This window comes from Cornus florida, unplaced genomic scaffold (genome assembly GCF_030987335.1).
Source record: "Cornus florida cultivar Cherokee Brave unplaced genomic scaffold, ASM3098733v1 CherokeeBrave_3.0.0_Hap2_Chr06, whole genome shotgun sequence".
NCBI classification, from domain to species: Eukaryota; Viridiplantae; Streptophyta; class Magnoliopsida; order Cornales; family Cornaceae; genus Cornus; species Cornus florida.
In genome coordinates this window covers 101,558,823-101,577,019 of record NW_026775576.1, presented here as the reverse complement: position 1 = coordinate 101,577,019, position 18,197 = coordinate 101,558,823, and the positions used below count along the sequence as shown (strand labels likewise).

At 32.1% G+C, this 18,197-nt stretch overlaps 1 protein-coding gene across 1 annotated transcript; it reads right to left on the bottom strand.

The window, feature by feature from the left end:
- Positions 1 to 8,635: 8,635 nt before the first annotated feature.
- On the bottom strand, positions 8,636 to 12,560 carry LOC132313399 (probable glycosyltransferase At5g03795). Its single transcript, XM_059812147.1, has 4 exons — positions 11,894 to 12,560; positions 10,694 to 10,905; positions 10,255 to 10,600; positions 8,636 to 9,520 (listed from the first exon to the last, which is right to left on the bottom strand). Exons 1-4 carry the CDS (start codon positions 12,194 to 12,196, stop codon positions 8,846 to 8,848), a joined length of 1,536 nt encoding a protein of 511 aa, XP_059668130.1. The 5' UTR covers positions 12,197 to 12,560; the 3' UTR covers positions 8,636 to 8,845.
- Positions 12,561 to 18,197: the final 5,637 nt, after the last annotated feature.

The following is an 18,197-nucleotide window of genomic DNA, read 5'->3' as shown; positions in this document are numbered from 1 at the left end:
TTTTGTAATATGATATTATGAAGTATATGACATTACCTTAAACATGTATCAACTAGAGGTGAAAAAAGATACTTCGTTACTTTTATCATTGGTTGCACAAGATACCGTTATGTGTATTTGCCACGAAGCAAAGATGAAACTTTAGAAATGTGACACCATATGAATTATAAAAAATTCGAAAACCTTCTTATAAATTCTTAAAAATGTGGGGGTGTCTAACTAAGGTTGTACTTTCTCTTAAGAAAGTTAAAGTGAGACCTATAATGTGGCAACCTTGTGGGTGGGTGTGCCGTGGGCGGGTGTAAGAGGCACTAACATGTTATCACATTGAGCAAGTTACAGGTGCACAGTCCCACACCACCTACGTAAGGGAAAGGTAAAGTGATTTTATGTAGTGGTGTTATCTCCAATTGGTACAAGGCCTTTTGAGATAAAATCCAATAATAAAATCGTGCGGGCTTGATCCCAAAATGGACAATATCATACTATGTGATGGAGTGGATCGTTATATAAAACCTTTGATAGGTTATAACATCAGTGCATATCATTTTCTTGTAGGCTAGAACGTCTACATCTTTTGGTCCTAATTTTCTAGTATGTTTATTGGAGAATGAGCCACAAATCTTTTTTTCTTAAATTAATTATGTGATATAATTAATCATGTGATATAATATGAAACTATATTGTTATGCAAATTCAATATTATTTTTACAAAAGTTTATTATTTGAAATTATAATATTGAGATATGTGGTTGAATTACTTAGTGTACGTAGTAATTTAATTTTACAATATAGCTTATTTAATGTGTGATATTATTAATTTTGTATGAGTTCATGACTGGTTTGTGTATTTAATACAACAGACAAAAATTGATTAGTCTAAGTATGTCAATTCTTCCAATAGTTAAGGGAGAAAGATCTATACTAGTGTCTAAGACACGTATAGTTGTGAATGGGCTAAATAAGAAAAGGTTTTTCGATAACTCTAAAGAGTTTAATGTTATGGATACACTAAGTTAGTACACTGAGACAAGCCAAATCAAACTAGTTAACTCTAATATACAATTTAGCTAAAAGCTAAAATGTTACTGAGTTGCAAACAATGTAGCTTAGCTATAAGTTAAAATGATTAATGAGGTGCACAGAACCTAAGAGGAAGATGGAAAATCTGTTAGTTGGCTCTAGCTCTCAACTTGATAGTAAAAAACACGAGGGTGATGAGTAGCTATTTTAGCCATAAGCTATTTGAGTTATTCATCATATCTGCTCATGTAGGAGGGAATAATACTACTTGTAAAGTAGTAGTTTTTGAAGAATATTCTTTAAAACAAATTACTCTACTACCAAGGTAGACTACTTAGATAAGTGTGTACTAAAATTATGAACTATTAGAATTGATAGCTAAACAAACTTAACTTCAAGCTAGTGGTAATAGCTAAAAAGTGGGTGCTCATCATAACCTAGTAGTGAAATATGAGAAGAGTGTACTTAATCTAAGCTAGTAATGATAGTTAAGAACTCACTTTTGACTAGTAATGATAGCTAAGAAGTGAGTGCTCACTCTGTGGTGATTGTATCCAAAGCTTAAATAATAAGATAATTATTTGCTTAAATGATTGAGTTATGTGATGTGTGACACATGAAAGGTTATAACATGTTAATATGACTGACTTAACATGAACCTAAACATGAATAACTCAATTTACAAATATAAAAGAAGTAAAAACAAATATTAATTAGAACCCATTGTAATTAATATCTTTAGCATTAATTCACGGTAATGTCGGTGAATTATTATAAGAATATGCTAAAGATAAAGTGAGTACATATGCACTAGAGACTATTATATATGCTTGTTGAGAAGCGAATATGGAACCTTGAAAAGGTAGATGAGGTGAAGTATTTAATATATGGTACTTTCATAGTTGAAAAATCATAATAAATACATTAGAGATAAAATTTCAGGATTATCCCAAAGTTGTGGGGAGATATTATCCATAGATGAAATTTGTTACGAGTCACTCATCTTAACAGAAATACTTATAAATGTAGGGTTCTTAAACCTAAGAAATTTTGGATAGAACCAAAAATCATTTATAGTATTATAACAATAGTGCATGTTGTTTCCTATGAGGAAAATATTATGGAACAACTAGAAAAGTTCTTTTTCCAGCGGAAGAGCTGAGTTATTTGTTCTAGTTGAAGAGTAAAGTGTGCAAGCTTATAAGTCCTTGAGTGGATTAAAACTAGTACCAAGACAATGACATAAATGTGATGTATAAGTCATTGTATGCCTTAAAAAAAAAAAAAAATTATTAATGATATACTAATTAGTATATTTGATATGAAAGATTTAACATCTAATAACATAGTATATTCTCAATAGAGTGAGATTGAGATAATACTAGTTATGATAACAAAAGCCTAGCTAACTTTTGTAGATGTAAATCTCAAATATAAATACTAGTCAAAGTATATCATTGGTTGAGATTACAAGGCATCTTAATGACTGTGTTTAATTGCACATTTTCAATCCAGGGTCGGATCACTAAAAAACAATAAATTGGGTAGTTGAGATACACCCTAAATCCAATATTGCATAGATCGAGGTATCTAACTAAATTGGAGGTGTAACAGTGATGCAATCTGGATATGGGATATTAAAGACTTCAAATCCAATAGTGGATATGTCTTTTATATTAAAGGTGTAGTTCTATGTTCTTAATATAACTCAAAGTTAGAAACTTTGAATAAATCAAATAGGGAAGTCAATAGACTTCACCTAGAGGAAAATTCAAAGTAAGTCTACACCTGTGCCACTAAAGAAAATGATATTGCTAACAATAAGCAATTTTAGGGCACAAAGTATACAGTTGCTCTCACCTAGAGAAATCTCTGCAGAGTGTAATATTTCTAAACACAACCTTGTGGCTACATATAAAATTGAAGGTTGTACTAGAGAGCAATTGTACAGTTCATCGAGGGGAATGGGGTTTAAAGCCGAAAGCTAACGAGTCACCTTAATGGAAACCCAACCTAGCTTACTGGAGATCCCAAGATCTAGGTTCAAAGGGACAACAGAAATTCTGAGTGACTCACCAGAAGCACTGGGAAGATATAAATCTTCTACCCATTTCTATGATGAGACAGTGCTACCTACAGCGATGATCAGGATAAACTACGCTTTTAATGACTCTTATACCTTGAAAATTCAAGTGGGGTTTGGTAGGATACTCTTAATAAGAAGTCACCTATATGAGTGTGAAGTAGGGCCGCTTCTATGAGAACTATAAAGGCTAAGTTTTCTAGAGCACTAATTGAATACCAGGACTTGTTCGGGGCCAAAATGAACACAACAATGAGAACCAACTTTGTGAGGAAAGCTACTGTGTGTTTGTTATTGTCTTGGTTTACACAAACGGCTGAACAGTTCAAGACATCGCGTTCACTAGTTAGCCAGTAAATCCGATAGCAATACACTAGGGAAGGTTCAAAGCCAAAAGCCACCTATCCTGATGCAGTAACTTTTTGATTATACTCTCTCTAGTGTCTACATGTTCATCTTTTGCATTTTACGCAAATTTCCATTCATGTGGGGGATTGTTGGAAATGGGGGTATTAAAAACATAAACTTTGGATGAGATTTGAAATAGATTCTGCTAATAATTTTTTATGGATCTCTAGACAAGCGCGTTTCTCTTCGCAAGGAGATGAACATGGTATATTTACTTTCTGAAATCCATTTCCGGATGAATGAGAAATTAGCTCCAAAGTGTAGTGTTTTGATAAGCCTAAATGGGTATGCAAAATGTGGGAAGTGTTTGTCCCACATGGAAAAAATGTTGAAACAAATTGAAATTTAAATAAGCTGAGTTTAGGATTTGGGCTTGGGCTTGGGCCTAATTGTAAAGTCCATATTATTTTTTTTGGAATTTTGGATTGGGCCTAATTTTGGGCTGGGCTTATTTAAATGGGTTTCACAAATGAGTGGGGTTTTTGGGTGGTTGGTTTTTTGAATTAAAAAAAAACTACTTTTTAGTTTTTCTAAAAGGTTACACCTTTTAAATTAAAAAAAATCATATTTTAGTTTTTTCTAAAGGGTTACACTTTTTACATTAAAAAATCACTTTTAGTTTTTTCCAAAGGGTTACACCTTTTTCCGAACCATCATAACCCATAGTTGCACCCACTCGAAAAGGCACATTGCAACCTATTGGAATGGATGTGTCTATTGGTGAACAGACACCATGTGAACCATTGCAACCTATTGGAATGGATGTGTCTATTGGTGAACAGATACCATGTGAACCATTGCAACCTATTGGAATGGATGTGTCTATTGGTGAACAGACACCATGTGAACCATTGCAACCTATTGCAATGGTTGTGTCCAATGATGAAAAGACGCACCCCATTCGAAAAGGCATTTCTGTTTCTATAAATACCCCCCTTTAGATCATTTGCAATTCATTCATTTTCATTTTCTTCTATCTCCCTCTCTAGACTAGAACCCAACCCAAGTGGGTTCAAACCATAGGTTAAGTGGTTCGAGCCACTTCGATCCTAATCCAATTTCATCGAGCCATATTAAGATTGGTCCGAACCATTTGGTTCGGATTACACCCAATTCAGCATTTATATAGTAAATATAGATGCATTTTTGAGTCAGAGAGAGTATTACAAGGAGGAGGTTCGCCGTCTCCACGAATTTGTAGTGCTGCTACTGGTGGATGTAGACCGTTGTATCCTGAGAGATAGACACCACTGAGTCCGTTAGCACCATAGCGGGGCGAATCTGTCTTAAGGACATAGTATCCAATACTAGCCTCGGTCCAGGTTCATTCCTTGCATATTATTATTATTTTATTGCTTTATTTTGTATATTTAATTAAATATAGAGTTGCATATTTAATTAATGATTTATTAGCATATTGTTAATTATCTCATGACATATTAGTATAAGGGTTGTTATATCTCAAAAGTCACATTAAGCATATATTTTACCAACATTAACATCCCTATACAACCTTGTCATAAATTACGTAAATTATGTAACCATCATGTAATAATATATGGATGAATAAAGTCTTATCCAAATTGTATCAGGAGACGGGTTGATCCTTCAACTCGTTCACCAATAGGTTCAAGTCCATCCGGATCAATTAAGTACTGCCTGCTATGGAAGATAAACACACTTGTTTGGAATCAAATGTTCTAGAAAATAATTGACTGCCCTAGAGATACCAACAATTTACATTGAAAAAAATTCATTCTTAACTTTTATTCATTGATTCAAAATTTTAAAGAGGAAAATAAGACAAATATTGTTGATCAACTCAACAATTTTATCCTAACCCAAAAAGAAACTACATCCAATAGGTTCAAGTCCATCCGGATCAATGAAGTAGATAAAAAAACAATTGCTGTAAATAAATTTGGAAACATAAAATATAAATATTAAGGATGTTTTTCACAATCAGTTTTATTTTGTATTTTTGATTTAATGCAAACAAACATAGTAAGTTTTTCTTTTTATATGATTTATTCCAAAATATAAACATATTTAAAAATTAATTTTCGCATAATGTTTCATAAATAAATGTTTGAATTATTTTTAAAAATGGTATTTACATTATGTTTGAGGTTTTTTTTTTTTTTTTTTAATCATTAAAATTGGTCAGTTACAATAATAAAAACAGGTGAAGGAAAAAAGAAGAAGAAGAAGAACCTTTGTCTAACCATAACCCGACCTCTAACTCTAACTGCTCAACCTGATCCCAATTTATCCTTAATTAATTCGAATTTATTAAGGTAAAGGGGAAAAAATAATAATAACTCCTGAACTATGTTCAAATTTGTAAATGATTTCTTGAAGTATTTTGTGCCTAGTACCCACTGTCACATTTTGTTGAAGAATGCTTCAATGCTTAGTCTATATTTCATTAAATGACCATAATGCATTTTTCTTATTAACTTGCACTTAATCTTTTTTTCTTATTACAATAAATTATGAAAAAAAATTCATACTAATTTGATGAGACATTCTCTATTAAATTTGCATAAATTTACTTTCGATTTTTGAAATTAATTGTTTATTAAAAGTCTTCAGTTGAAAATTGTGATGTCTGTATATAATTGTGTGGTGTGTGATTTAAATGAAAAAGAAAATGAGAAAAAAAATTATAAAAGAAGTGGGACCCACATCACTTTTTAAGTGAATTGTGAGACCAAAATTGGTCTCTGCCTTTCTCTCTCTCTCCCGACAGACGCTCTCTGCTTCTCCTTCTTTTCTTTTTTTTTCTTTTCTTTTCACTTTAAGCTTCCATTGTTGATTGCTCCTTCATCTTTTGTCGGATTGAGGTGCCATTTGAGGCAAAACGAAGCTTGTGTCGAGCTCTACGCATACATACCAACAATTCCAGATTTGGTGCACCCTTTGAACTTCGAAATTTAGGACCCATTTTCTAGGGTTTGCTCATTTTTGAGGTAGGGGCATCTTAATCCACTCTCTTCTTGTTCCATTGTGAGTTATGCTCTTTTGTTGTGCTAGACATGCTAAATTTGAGAATTAATTGCTTCAATGAGGTGTAAGTGATGTTTAGAAAAAAATTCATGTCTTAGGGTTATGACTTGTCTATGTGAAAAGCATGTATAGATGATGGCTTTGTGGTGTTTTTTGTGAATTATACCTCTTTTATGTGCTAACATGCTTTACTTGGGGATTAATTGTGTTAATGATTATTTTAATGTTGTCTAGAGAAATGTATGTTTATGCACATGTGATGTATTATGTGAAAAGCTTGCCTATGTCTTGAGTTTATGTCTACTATGTGTAAACTTGCTGAAAGTGATGTATGAGACCATGCTTAATTGTATTGTGCCAAAATTTCACATTGTCATGATATTGAGATTATATGTACATTCATGGACATGTCATTGGGATGCATGAAATGGGAGAATTTGTCTTGAAATGAAAATGAGGAATTTTTGGGAAATGATAGTTTTTGTGAAATGGTTTTGATAAACCCGGTCGCTACGGGGTTACCAACGGGCCGGAGGTTAATATAGCCTAGAGGGGACTAGGGAGTCGCCCTAGTGTGGTTGAGCTAGCTGGGCCCCATAATGACGCTGCGGGGTTACCAAGGGTCAGGGACACTAACCAATCCTCTTCTCGTGTCGCGGCGGGGTTACCAAAGGGCGGGCTGTATTAACGTTTGAAAGTGATGGTTTTGAGAATGAAAATGGGGAGTGTCATTGACATGCATTGCATTGCATTGCATTGTTTATAATTGGAATTGAATTATATGTTGTATTTGATCCCCTACGTTGTATGATCCCTATCCCCCATTATTTTTGCAAAGCACTAGAAGTGTGAAGGTGTATATGTATATTTTGCAAAACTTTGTTATGTAATGTAATTAAGGTATTTGATGATATTTTAGATGTGAATTTGATAACATGTAAACCTTATTGATGCATGGGGAGAGTAATACTAGTTTGAGGTATTATCGAGGTCATTTGATTGTGTATTATCATCTACTATTGCCGTGAATTCGGAATTTGAGCCGTGACAGGTTAAAAATGCAATTAAACAGGTTGTGATAGGCCTATTTTTAGGGGAGGTTATGCCGAATTTTTTTTTTGTTTAAAAAGTATTAGTTTTGGGATCGTTACAAAAATTTTAAAATAATTTAATTAATTTCTTATCTTTTTATGATTATATTGCATAAAAAAGAAGGTATTTTTATTTAATTAATTTATTAAATTTTCATCAATATATTGTATAAAAAAGAAGGTATTTTTCCACGATAAAAAGTTTAAACTGAATTTATTAATTTTTATTATAAATAATAGAGTCTTAATAATAAGTTAATCATTTTAGAAAATGGTAGTTTCAAATATATTTTTTTTTTCTATTTTTATGAAAAATGATATTAATAATAAAATTAAGGTAAATAGTATAATTAATATTTAGATAAGAGAAAAGATAATAAAAATAATTTAATAAGTAATAATTTAAAGAGGAAGGGTAAAATAGTCTTTTACAATTAGTTTGCTTTTAATTGCAACAAATCTATAATTTAGGGGAACAATTTATAATTTAGAAAGTTATTTACAAAACACCAATTAAATTAAATAAATAAATTCTTGGTATAGTAAAATCTATTTATCACGTGGCAATAGAGATACGTATCCAGCATTATCATAAATTAGCCACTATGAAATAAAAGATATGGACTTGAATAAATAATTAAATAAATAAAATAAAAGATATGGACAATAAAAGCTTGGGAATGAAGCCAAGTTTAGTACTGATTCGAGTTGTCCTAAAGACAAATAGATGCGAGTTTATAGACAAAGAAAAAAATAATTTGTTTTTATGTAATAGTTAGGTCTCCTTCCAATTTAATCTTTTTTATTTTCCTTAATTCGTTTGAAATATATCTAGTTCAAAAATCATTGGCTCGCTTGAATGAAATGCCGTATTCAACTGGTATCGCGCATAGTTTTCACAAAGAGGAATAAAATGAGAGAATAGAAATAAAAGAATATAATAAATAGATGAGACAGTGATTTAAAAACCATAACAAATGCCAACTATCAAAAATATTGTGCAACATTATATCACTAAGCAGTGATAAACAACCGTGGTCATATATTTGCAATGCTACGTACTTTTATCTTACATACATAATTAATTAAAACTTTACGGTCAGACAATTTATTCTAAGCCTTAAAATCATTTTCCTTGTAGCACTATCATACATGTTCATCTCTAAATGTACTTGTAATACACCTCCTTTAATCTAAACTAGACCATAATTGGATCGATCAATTAATGATATCATGATTCTTCAACATCATAAATTTGAACATTAAGTCTTCTAAGCCAGATTGAATGGAGTATCATGTGAAAGACATCGAATCGCTTTGGGGGCATATTAACCTCGAAATGTCTCCTTACTTGAAGACCCCTCCTCTGCATTCTTATGTACTGCTTTTGAGAGATACCCATCAGAATTTTCTTCAGGTTGGGAATTTCTTTCACCGGAACTTCGACTGAGAATGTCTTCCAATCCAGAACATCACTGAATGGTATCGCATAATGGTCCTTGATGAGTACCGGGACACACCCCATGTAAAGAGCCTCAACCATTCTTGGGCTCGCCACTTCATAGCCACTTGGACAAATGCAATACTTGCTCTTTCTCATCATCCCGTAATATGAGACACCTTTTGGGAGGTACTGGTGGATTTGAACATCTTCATCCTTGTTCTCCCAATGCTCTAGAAGCACTGGCCTAATGGGGCCATGAACTCCTCCGGCATAGAAAACCAAGATCGATCGTTTCGATGGGGATGGGCCACCGATCAAGCCCTCAGTCGTACCCGTTGGTAGATAGATTTCCGGAATGGACACATCTCTGGAGAGGTTGAATCTTTCTGAGGTATTTGCATTACATAGTGCTCGAATGGAGTTCTTGTATAGGTAAGGAATGGCAAAGGATATTTCAGGCCCCTGCACCACAAAAATTTACTCCATAATTACAAATCAGAAACAATTGCTTATAACAGAAACAGAGCTTATAAATCAGAAACAATTGCTCTGCTTCAAAATTCAAGATTTTTTCACAAAGAGCAAGGGAGAAGGTTTTTTTTTTTTCCCGACCAAATAAGAGAGAATTTGATCTCAACGTACATCTAATAGTAATTACGAATCTAGCAAGATTTTTCATAGCAACATTTGGACAAGGGTTTCAAACTAGATCAAGTGCAATACCACAATTATCAGAATGGAAGAGCATGGTGTTTGTGTTACTTTTCTTCATTATTACCTGACCAAACTATCAGCTCCACCAGATTATTTGCAATGATAGGTTTACAAAAACTCCTCAAAGACAGGCTTGAAGCAATTTCAGGCGCATAAGGTTAATAAACTAAGTCCAACCAAGATAAATTAGACGTTTCATTAAGGAGATGATCTATAGTTAACAAACATATATACAATTTAACTATGATCTTGTGGGCTAGGTGCAAGTCGGCAATTCTAGGGGCAGAGTGTTGGATTATTAAGTGCATACATATGTTGGATAAGATTGTAATGGTCATATTTGCAAAGCTTAGTAAACAAAATTATGTTTGGCCAAACTAGATTGTCCGGTTTAAGCTGAATCAACTAAAATATAGCTGTTGTTTTAGTTGATTTTTGTTGTATATGTGACGGTAATAGAAGAAAAGGTAGTGATTCCTTACCCAATCATGGCACGCAAGCATGAAGTGATCAGCTCCGAGGCTTCGATTCCAATAAAGGTATTTTCTGGCAATGACGTCAATATAGTCTGCTGCTGTATTTTTCATGGCCTCCCACTCACGGGAGTCAACCACATAAACGTACTCAACTATTGATACCACACTGAATGGAAGGAAATAAACATGGGCTGTCTCTGGATCTCTGGTTCGAAACTGGCTAATCTCCATGTGATGGATGAAGTGTCCCTCTATAGCAAGTACGCCATCACAGCGACTGCTATGAAAAACCGGGGGATCTCCTTCTTCATAGACATATACCTTAAATTGTCTTTCCATTTCTAAATAGCTCCTGCAATGCCATTACTAGGAAGTGTTAATGATGAAATTCAGACTTCCTAGTGTTTTCCTGAAAAAACATTGAAACATTCTGAAATGGGGGTACCTGTGGAAGGCCTTGGCATTCCAGTAAATTGGACCAGTTGGGACGTAGTTGGGGTCGTGTGTTTGATTTCCATTTTTAGCTTCTCGTATTGCAGCACGAGCTTGTACAAGACCGGCCTCAAGCCTCTCCAAATTGCTGTGTAATCCCGCAGTCATGGGAGTAGGAAGACTCTCATTCATACTAGTATTCAACCCATCTTCCTTCTTCCCCACCTGTTGCATTCATTAATCAGCAATCCCTAGTTTCCCACCACAATCAAAGCAAGGCGCACACAACAGAATTGAAACCCGAAAGAAAAAGGAAGTCACGGTTTAGTTGCACTTAACTGTAAATTTAAAGTCCTACTTCTTTTATAAGTATATACATATATATCCTTCTATGAAGGTCCTTTGGCATCCATATGATATTAATGAGAAGTCAAATAGGCTTTAGTAGTTATTATCATCTCTTAAAACAAGTTTTAGGGAAATCTAATACATACATGCATACTCTGCCTCAAATCAATATAATAGAAGAAATTTGTTTTTGAGAGAAATCTAATAGATACATGCATACTCTGCCTCAAGTAAATTTTTGTTCCTTCTTCTTTCACAAAGTATAGAAAATGGGATGTGAACCTTGATGTCCGCTTAGTAATGGACAAATGTGTTACCTAATGAACCACAAATTGGGATTGATGATTTTGAGGCAAATATTTAACTAAGATTGCGGCCCAAACACGGCATTTGACTTATTGCCTTAAACACTGTTCGATTGGTGAGATTTTATCAATAATAAGAAATCTTAAAACCCACGAGTAAATAAAAATTGATTTTGATTGATTATCCTGAAGTAATTAAATTAAAAATATATACAAATATGTCAACTTTGTATACAGGGTGGCAGTGTGCCACATAAAAAAATCTTTTGTATAAAAACATAAGAATGCTAATACTAAGAACTCCATCATATAAATGAATTCTAATTTCAATTAACAATAAAAGAAGGGAAAAAAAACTCAGAGAGAGAATCAGATTATCTTATACACATACATATATGATACAGTACACATTTATATAAATCTGTACAACCATCCATAATTCAAAAAATATATATATGAGTGTAAATGTTGAAGAAAAAAAAAGTAAAAATATTTATATGTATATAAACACACAAGAAACAAACATATTTATATATATATATATAGGAAAAGGGTCTTACTCGTTGTTGAATATCTTTGGCTTCTATGGAAAGGGGTGGTGAGGCAGAGCGGTTAACAAGAGAATCATTTGACAGAGCTTCTTGTGTGTGATTGCCTCCGGTTGCAGAAGGTAAAGGAGAAGTATTTGAAGAACTCCATAGCCAAGTATAGTTGTGAGGAATAGATACCCAATTGGAGGTTTTTGGACCCAATAAAATAACAAATCCAGACACCACAATCAATGGAATTATGAAACACACAAGCTTTGGAGATGATGATATTGTAGACCACCATGAAGATAACCTTGTCTTGAAATCCCTCATCTCTCTCAAAACTCTTACAAAATTTCACAAAAAGGATATGATTCCTTGCCAAAAGTTTTTCGAACACTCTCTCCTCTCTATTTTCACTTACACTCTTTCCAAATGCATATGAATGTATCCGTGTGTCTGTGTGTGTCATTATATATATATATATATATATATACAACTATTTTGTGTGTGTGAGAGGTTGGTGAGATCTTTTTTTCCTTGGTAAACTGAGGAAAGTGAGAAGTTGAGTGTGGGAAGAGCAACAAGAATATGCAATAAAGATGGTGAATTCCGCGACTACTCTCTTCTGTCCTCTGTTTTCCAGTTAATGCTGTAAAAATAAATGAATATTAAAATTTTGATTCATTCTGTCATTTGCTATTTAATTCCTTTCCGATTAACTTATAAACATTCAATTTCCAAATCATTGGAATAATTATATTATTTGATATTGTATATTTTTGGAAATGGGATTTTGGAAGAATGAAAAAAATATTTGTATTCTTTAAAATAAAATGGAATTTGAAAAAAAAAAAAAAAATTATAGTTGCTTAGCAGTCTACAGGATTACAAGTGTTTTGACATCAATAACTTAAAATCATTATTTTGGGGTTGATGATCAAATTTGTGTGCAGATGAAAGTGATAGTTTGTGAATGTGGAGATGAAGGAAGCTAGAAAAATCATCCAACTATAGGGTTTGTTTCATTTGTCCCTTTTAAAAATAATTTTTAAAAAATATAAATTATTTTCAGTAGAAAAGATATTTTTTTTCAATTAAATATTTTAAACTAGACAAATTTTTATACAATTTTATATTTTAAAACTATCTTCGTATATTAACATTCAAAAAAAAAAAAAAAACAAAAAAAAAAAAAAAAAAAAATCCTCATGAAAGTTAAACGCTTAACCAATTAAGGGATAATCCCATTTACCTACAATAAATAAATAAATAACAGGTAGTGTACCTCTGTGATAGATCTCGACAAGTGACACTCTCCTCGGTTAAAACAACGGCTTTGTTAACGATGTGGCAACCCATACCCATATCCCAAAAGCTGATGGTACCTCCATCTAATGACACGTTATTCCAACTAGCCCCTATTTTGAGGAGAAACAATTGACCCCTAAGTAGGCTGACCATCTGATATTTTTTCACCATTTAAGTGGCCCCATAAGTTATTAAGAACATAAAAATAAAATCTGCCAAAAAAGAAAAAATAAGAAGCTAATAATTAATAATTAAACCAAGGAGAAATTCGTAGAAACTTAACCATTTTAATTGCGGTAGAATGCTAACAAGCCAAGCAGAAATTCGTATATTAAGGGTAAACAAATTAACACACTGAGATTAGTAAGAAATTAAACAAAATATCTTCAGGACCATTCCATTTTAAGTAAAATAATAAGTAGTAATAATAATAATAATTAATTACAGTAGATAATTGGGAGGCTGGGTTATTGATTAGGCATTATCCTCTTCCGTTTTGTTTAAGAAATTGGGGTATATAATAAGATATAAATTAAGTTCGTCTTATACATTAATGTAGAAGACATACCACGTGAAGATTCCTGAAAATGGGTGTTACATGCCACTTTTGGACAAACTCATCCTCACGCCCATCCAATTGCTTGTAGTAGTCATCTTTGTAATCTACCCTTATTAGTATAACTTTAACTTTCTTATCCTTGGCACCTAAACTCAAAGAGTCTTAAAAGTCTCATCTTGAAAATTTTGTGGTGGATGTTTTCCTTTTCTTTTTTTTCTTTTTGAAAAAAAGATGGAATTATTTTCTTACATTTAAGTTGTAAATGCCCAAGATAATTTTTATTAGGTGTTATGCTTGGATATAATATCAAAATGATTTTGTGTTATTGATCCTCAATTTTACTATTTTTTTCAATTATTTGTTAGTCTTTAGTAAAGACTCTTTATGAAGAAATTATTATATGATCTAGTATGATGTGGTCCTAATCAATTATAATTCACCACACAAATAAAAAAACAAAATAAAAATGATACATTTGCTTAATAATTTATCTACCTTTAGGTAATTCTTGTATTTCTTTCTCTTTTCTTTTCTTTTTTTTTTTTTTTTCAGAAATTCAAGATTATTTTATTGAGTGTTACTTAGTAAAGTATTATTTACATGGGTTTTGTTTACAACTTTAAAGACTTGGTCGACCAAATTATTAAGAGCCAAAGGCCCAAACCATAGACAAACCATACATTCTTTAAACCTGAAAGATTGCTTTAGTGGAGGCCCAAGCCAAAGCCCAAAATGAATTGACGGTTAGAGTTCCATCGGTAATTGTCATTCCGGTGGTGGAATTTCAAAGATTATTTCTATAGGCCACTTGCATTCCTCGTGAAACAACAATGACAGTTTTGCGGTTTGCAGTTTGTACCCTTATCTGAGCCAAAACAGACCTATTCTCATTTTAAGACTCAATTCTAAAATTTTACATTATGTTTATTAGTTTCGCATATGATATTTCTCTTGGTCTTCCCACGTACTACTAATAACTTATTTAACGTTGGATGAATTGGGTGGGTTGGAGTATAACTTGAACCAAATCCCACCTTCAACTATAATTACTTAAATTCGGGTTTGTAACTTGGGTTGATATTTCAAATTAGAAAAATTGAGTTATTCATATGACTAATTTGTCAAATAAAAAATTTAATGTGATCTTAAGTTAGTTTGACATAAAAAAAAATAAAAAAAATAAAAATTATTATTATTATTACAAATTTTTAATAAATTATAAACAAATTCTTAAAAAATTAATTCTCCAAAGTTTTAACATACAGATGTAAATCAATAAAGTTAAAAAGAAAAAAGTGATCATAATTTAAATATTATATATAATTTTTTTAAAAAAAATATTATAATTTAGGTTGAGATTGACTCAAATTACTAGCTTTTCAACTCAAATTCAATCGTAATTAAGTTTGGATTCAAAATTTTGGACCCAAATCCAACCTTAATTGTAAAAATAGTTCGAACTTGGAATGAGTCCAACTCAAGTTACACCGCTAGAAGCAAGTACCGAGGATGAAGGAGATTAAAATAAAGTTTCAAAAATTTATAGTAAAAGACGTTCAACTCGTTGGGCTGAGGCTTTTAACCACTTTTTTTTTGGTTCCGAAGACTTTTGCATAATTTAAATATAGAACAGGTTTTCTTAATTTATTTTTTTGCAATACAATTTGTTCATTCTTCTCTAGTGGTCTTCAGTTTTATCCAATTGGTTTATATTTTTTTTTTTTGAAAGTCATTAACCAGGTGGACTTCAGTTTTATACTACATTGAACTTTAGATGAATAATGTATTTGTTTCTAATTTCTCATTTCCTGTCCCTTTTGTTCACTAATTTTTCCATTTATCAATCCCATAAGACTCTTGTAAATGGAGAATTTCATTTGGATCCTAATTTGTCATCCATTATGGAGTTAACAAAATTAAGGAGTAGGTGGGAGTGAGTGAACAGGGATGGGCCTCAGCAGAACTAGGGATGGTGACGGTCTAATTTTTCTGAATATAATTATCAAAAATTTAAATAATATAAAATTATTTTTAGAGAACTACAAACCGAAATAATTTTATAACTAAAATTGCTTTTAGCAGTCCGTAGGTTTCTTGCCAAAGCCTATTAATTCATTTTCACACGTGAGCACAATCCGGAGGCCCGAATAAGAAGTTGGTTTTAGCATCAAAGACACAAGCTGGGAGCTAAATTTGCACACAATTCCACAATTCTTTCAATTAATGCTTAATTAAATAATGATATATAACTCAACAATTAAAAATTACTGAAAGCTGATCACGTCCCTAGTTGTGACCTCAACAAGAGTTTACGATCAAAATGTCCCGCAAAAAGAATTAGAAAATAAAAGGAAAAAAAAAATGAAAAAGAAAAGGATTGACGACTCAACCTGATATATTATATATACAGGAGACTTGAGCTTTTGCCACGTATGTTAATCTGACTGTAATTGCATTTGTCAAGTGACAAGATGAATAATTTTCTTAAAATAATTCTTCTTAATATATCCATAATCATATGTTAATTTCACTTTCAAAACTGCCAAAAAAAAAAACATTAAATTATCAATCATTTTAAATAAAGTTGATGGAATCACAATTCACACATAATAGAACCAATCATCTAATAAAATATTATAATGTATATGATGCATACAGTAATTTTAAAACATGATCACACGCTGTGTTCCACGAACGCTTTAAGATAATGCCAAAATAATTATATTTTTAGTTCACAAAATTGAAGCAATAAACGAGTGCCATGTAAGGTTTGTATACTACTCAAAATTTACATTCCAGAGAGAAGAATAAATAGGTGATGAGACTCTTTCAATCAAAAAAAAAAAAAAAAACACACTGAATAGAAACGAAAATATAAAATAACAGAAAAAAAAAAATGTGTACTAATATTTGTGGATCCAGTACATACTTGAGAGAATCAAGGTTTGTGTCTCCTTGCGCGTCTAGCTCAATAAGGTTGTTTACTTGTCTCCATAGTTCCACACCAAACTTTTATGTTAATTGTCCAATTTTTTTTTTTTAAAATAACCTTTTTGTTGGAATGTTCAGCCAATTTAAAGCTGTTTTGCAGCTTGTAATATTTTATCATATGATGATACAAATTTAAATAAAAAAGATAAAATCACTGTTCGAAAGTGAAAGAAAAGAGTTATTAAAGAATAATTATGGAGTTTACTAGTACTTTTGAAGAAAATTATGGGTTTTTTAAAATTCCTTTAAAAGTGTAGTATTGTAACTAAATATACTAAGGATTAACTTGACTGGTTTGTCCTCTTTTTATTTTTTTATTGATAGTTTAAATTTTTGACGGGACAAATGGTATGTTAACTTATTTACTTAAAAGAACGGCAAAAAAAAAAGTGACAAAAAAAGAAAAGCGAGCAAAAATTACTCTTTTTTGGAATATAAGTACGTTAAGTTTGAAAAAATGATCAAAGAAGTGTTTGAGATCATTGTTTGGTTACAAATTTAGTTATGTGCATTTAGAGATGGCAATTTGCCATGCAGGGACGAGTACCTACTCGGTTTATTGTGGTTTTGGGGGATCGTTCATTTTATTTGGGAGGAGATAATTTTTATTAATGAAAACCTGTATGGGTTCGAGGCGGGGACGAGTGGAGGTCACCCCATCCAGCCCTGTTTAGGTAGGTAAATATTAAATTACTCTTATTTTCTTACTATATATAGTTAGCTCTAGAAACCTTAAGTCACATTCACTCACTTTCTCAACCGTTTTAGTGAATGACAGAGCCCTACGAACTAAGAAGGCTTATACTGTTGAATTTTATGTTAAATTATTGATTGCCCATTTTTTTATAATTTTTTTCAATAGTTATATAATTGTAATTAAGGAAAAAAATTAAAAATTAAAAAATAAAAGATGAGAAATTCTAGAACTAAACTGGGCGGGGCGGGTGCCCTCGGGGGTAAAAAAGTTAACGGGGCAGGGATGGGGTGGAAAGGTCCCTCATTTAGGCGGTTTTAGGTGGGGATTTCTAAACGGCTGTGGGGGTGGGGGTGTGTAACACCCCCGAATTTCCGAATGCGGGTTGGCCAGGCCCACGCCCGAATACCCGAGGATATCAAAACAAATTGATAATAAACGAACACAGAGTACAAAAGAATAAAGAAGAATAAATAAAATGCTGACAAGAAACTAAAATGATAATCTAATAATAAACCTCATAATATATTTCCATTAATTAATAAATTCTTCTGATACAACTGATCCTCCAAAATACAACTCGGGAATCTATACTGTGTGGACCCCTAGAAAATTCAAACTAAACAAATGACAGTAATCTAAAACAGGAAACTGAATCATAAAAGAACTCCTATATAGCATCGGAAGAATGAAGTAGACTGATCCCCGCTCAGCACGAACAACCTCTACTTGTGACGAACACCTGAAAAATAATGGTGGGTCAGGCTCACAAACAAGTT

Coding starts and splice junctions, on each gene's coding strand:
- LOC132313399 (XM_059812147.1), bottom strand. CDS start 12,196: ATGAGGGATTTCAAGACAAGGTTATCTTCATGGTGGTCTACAATATCA. Junction 10,906..11,893: donor CCAAAGATATTCAACAACGA/GTAAGACCCTTT, acceptor TGAATGCAACAG/GTGGGGAAGAAGGAAGATGG. Junction 9,521..10,254: donor TGCTTGCGTGCCATGATTGG/GTAAGGAATCAC, acceptor TTTGTGGTGCAG/GGGCCTGAAATATCCTTTGC.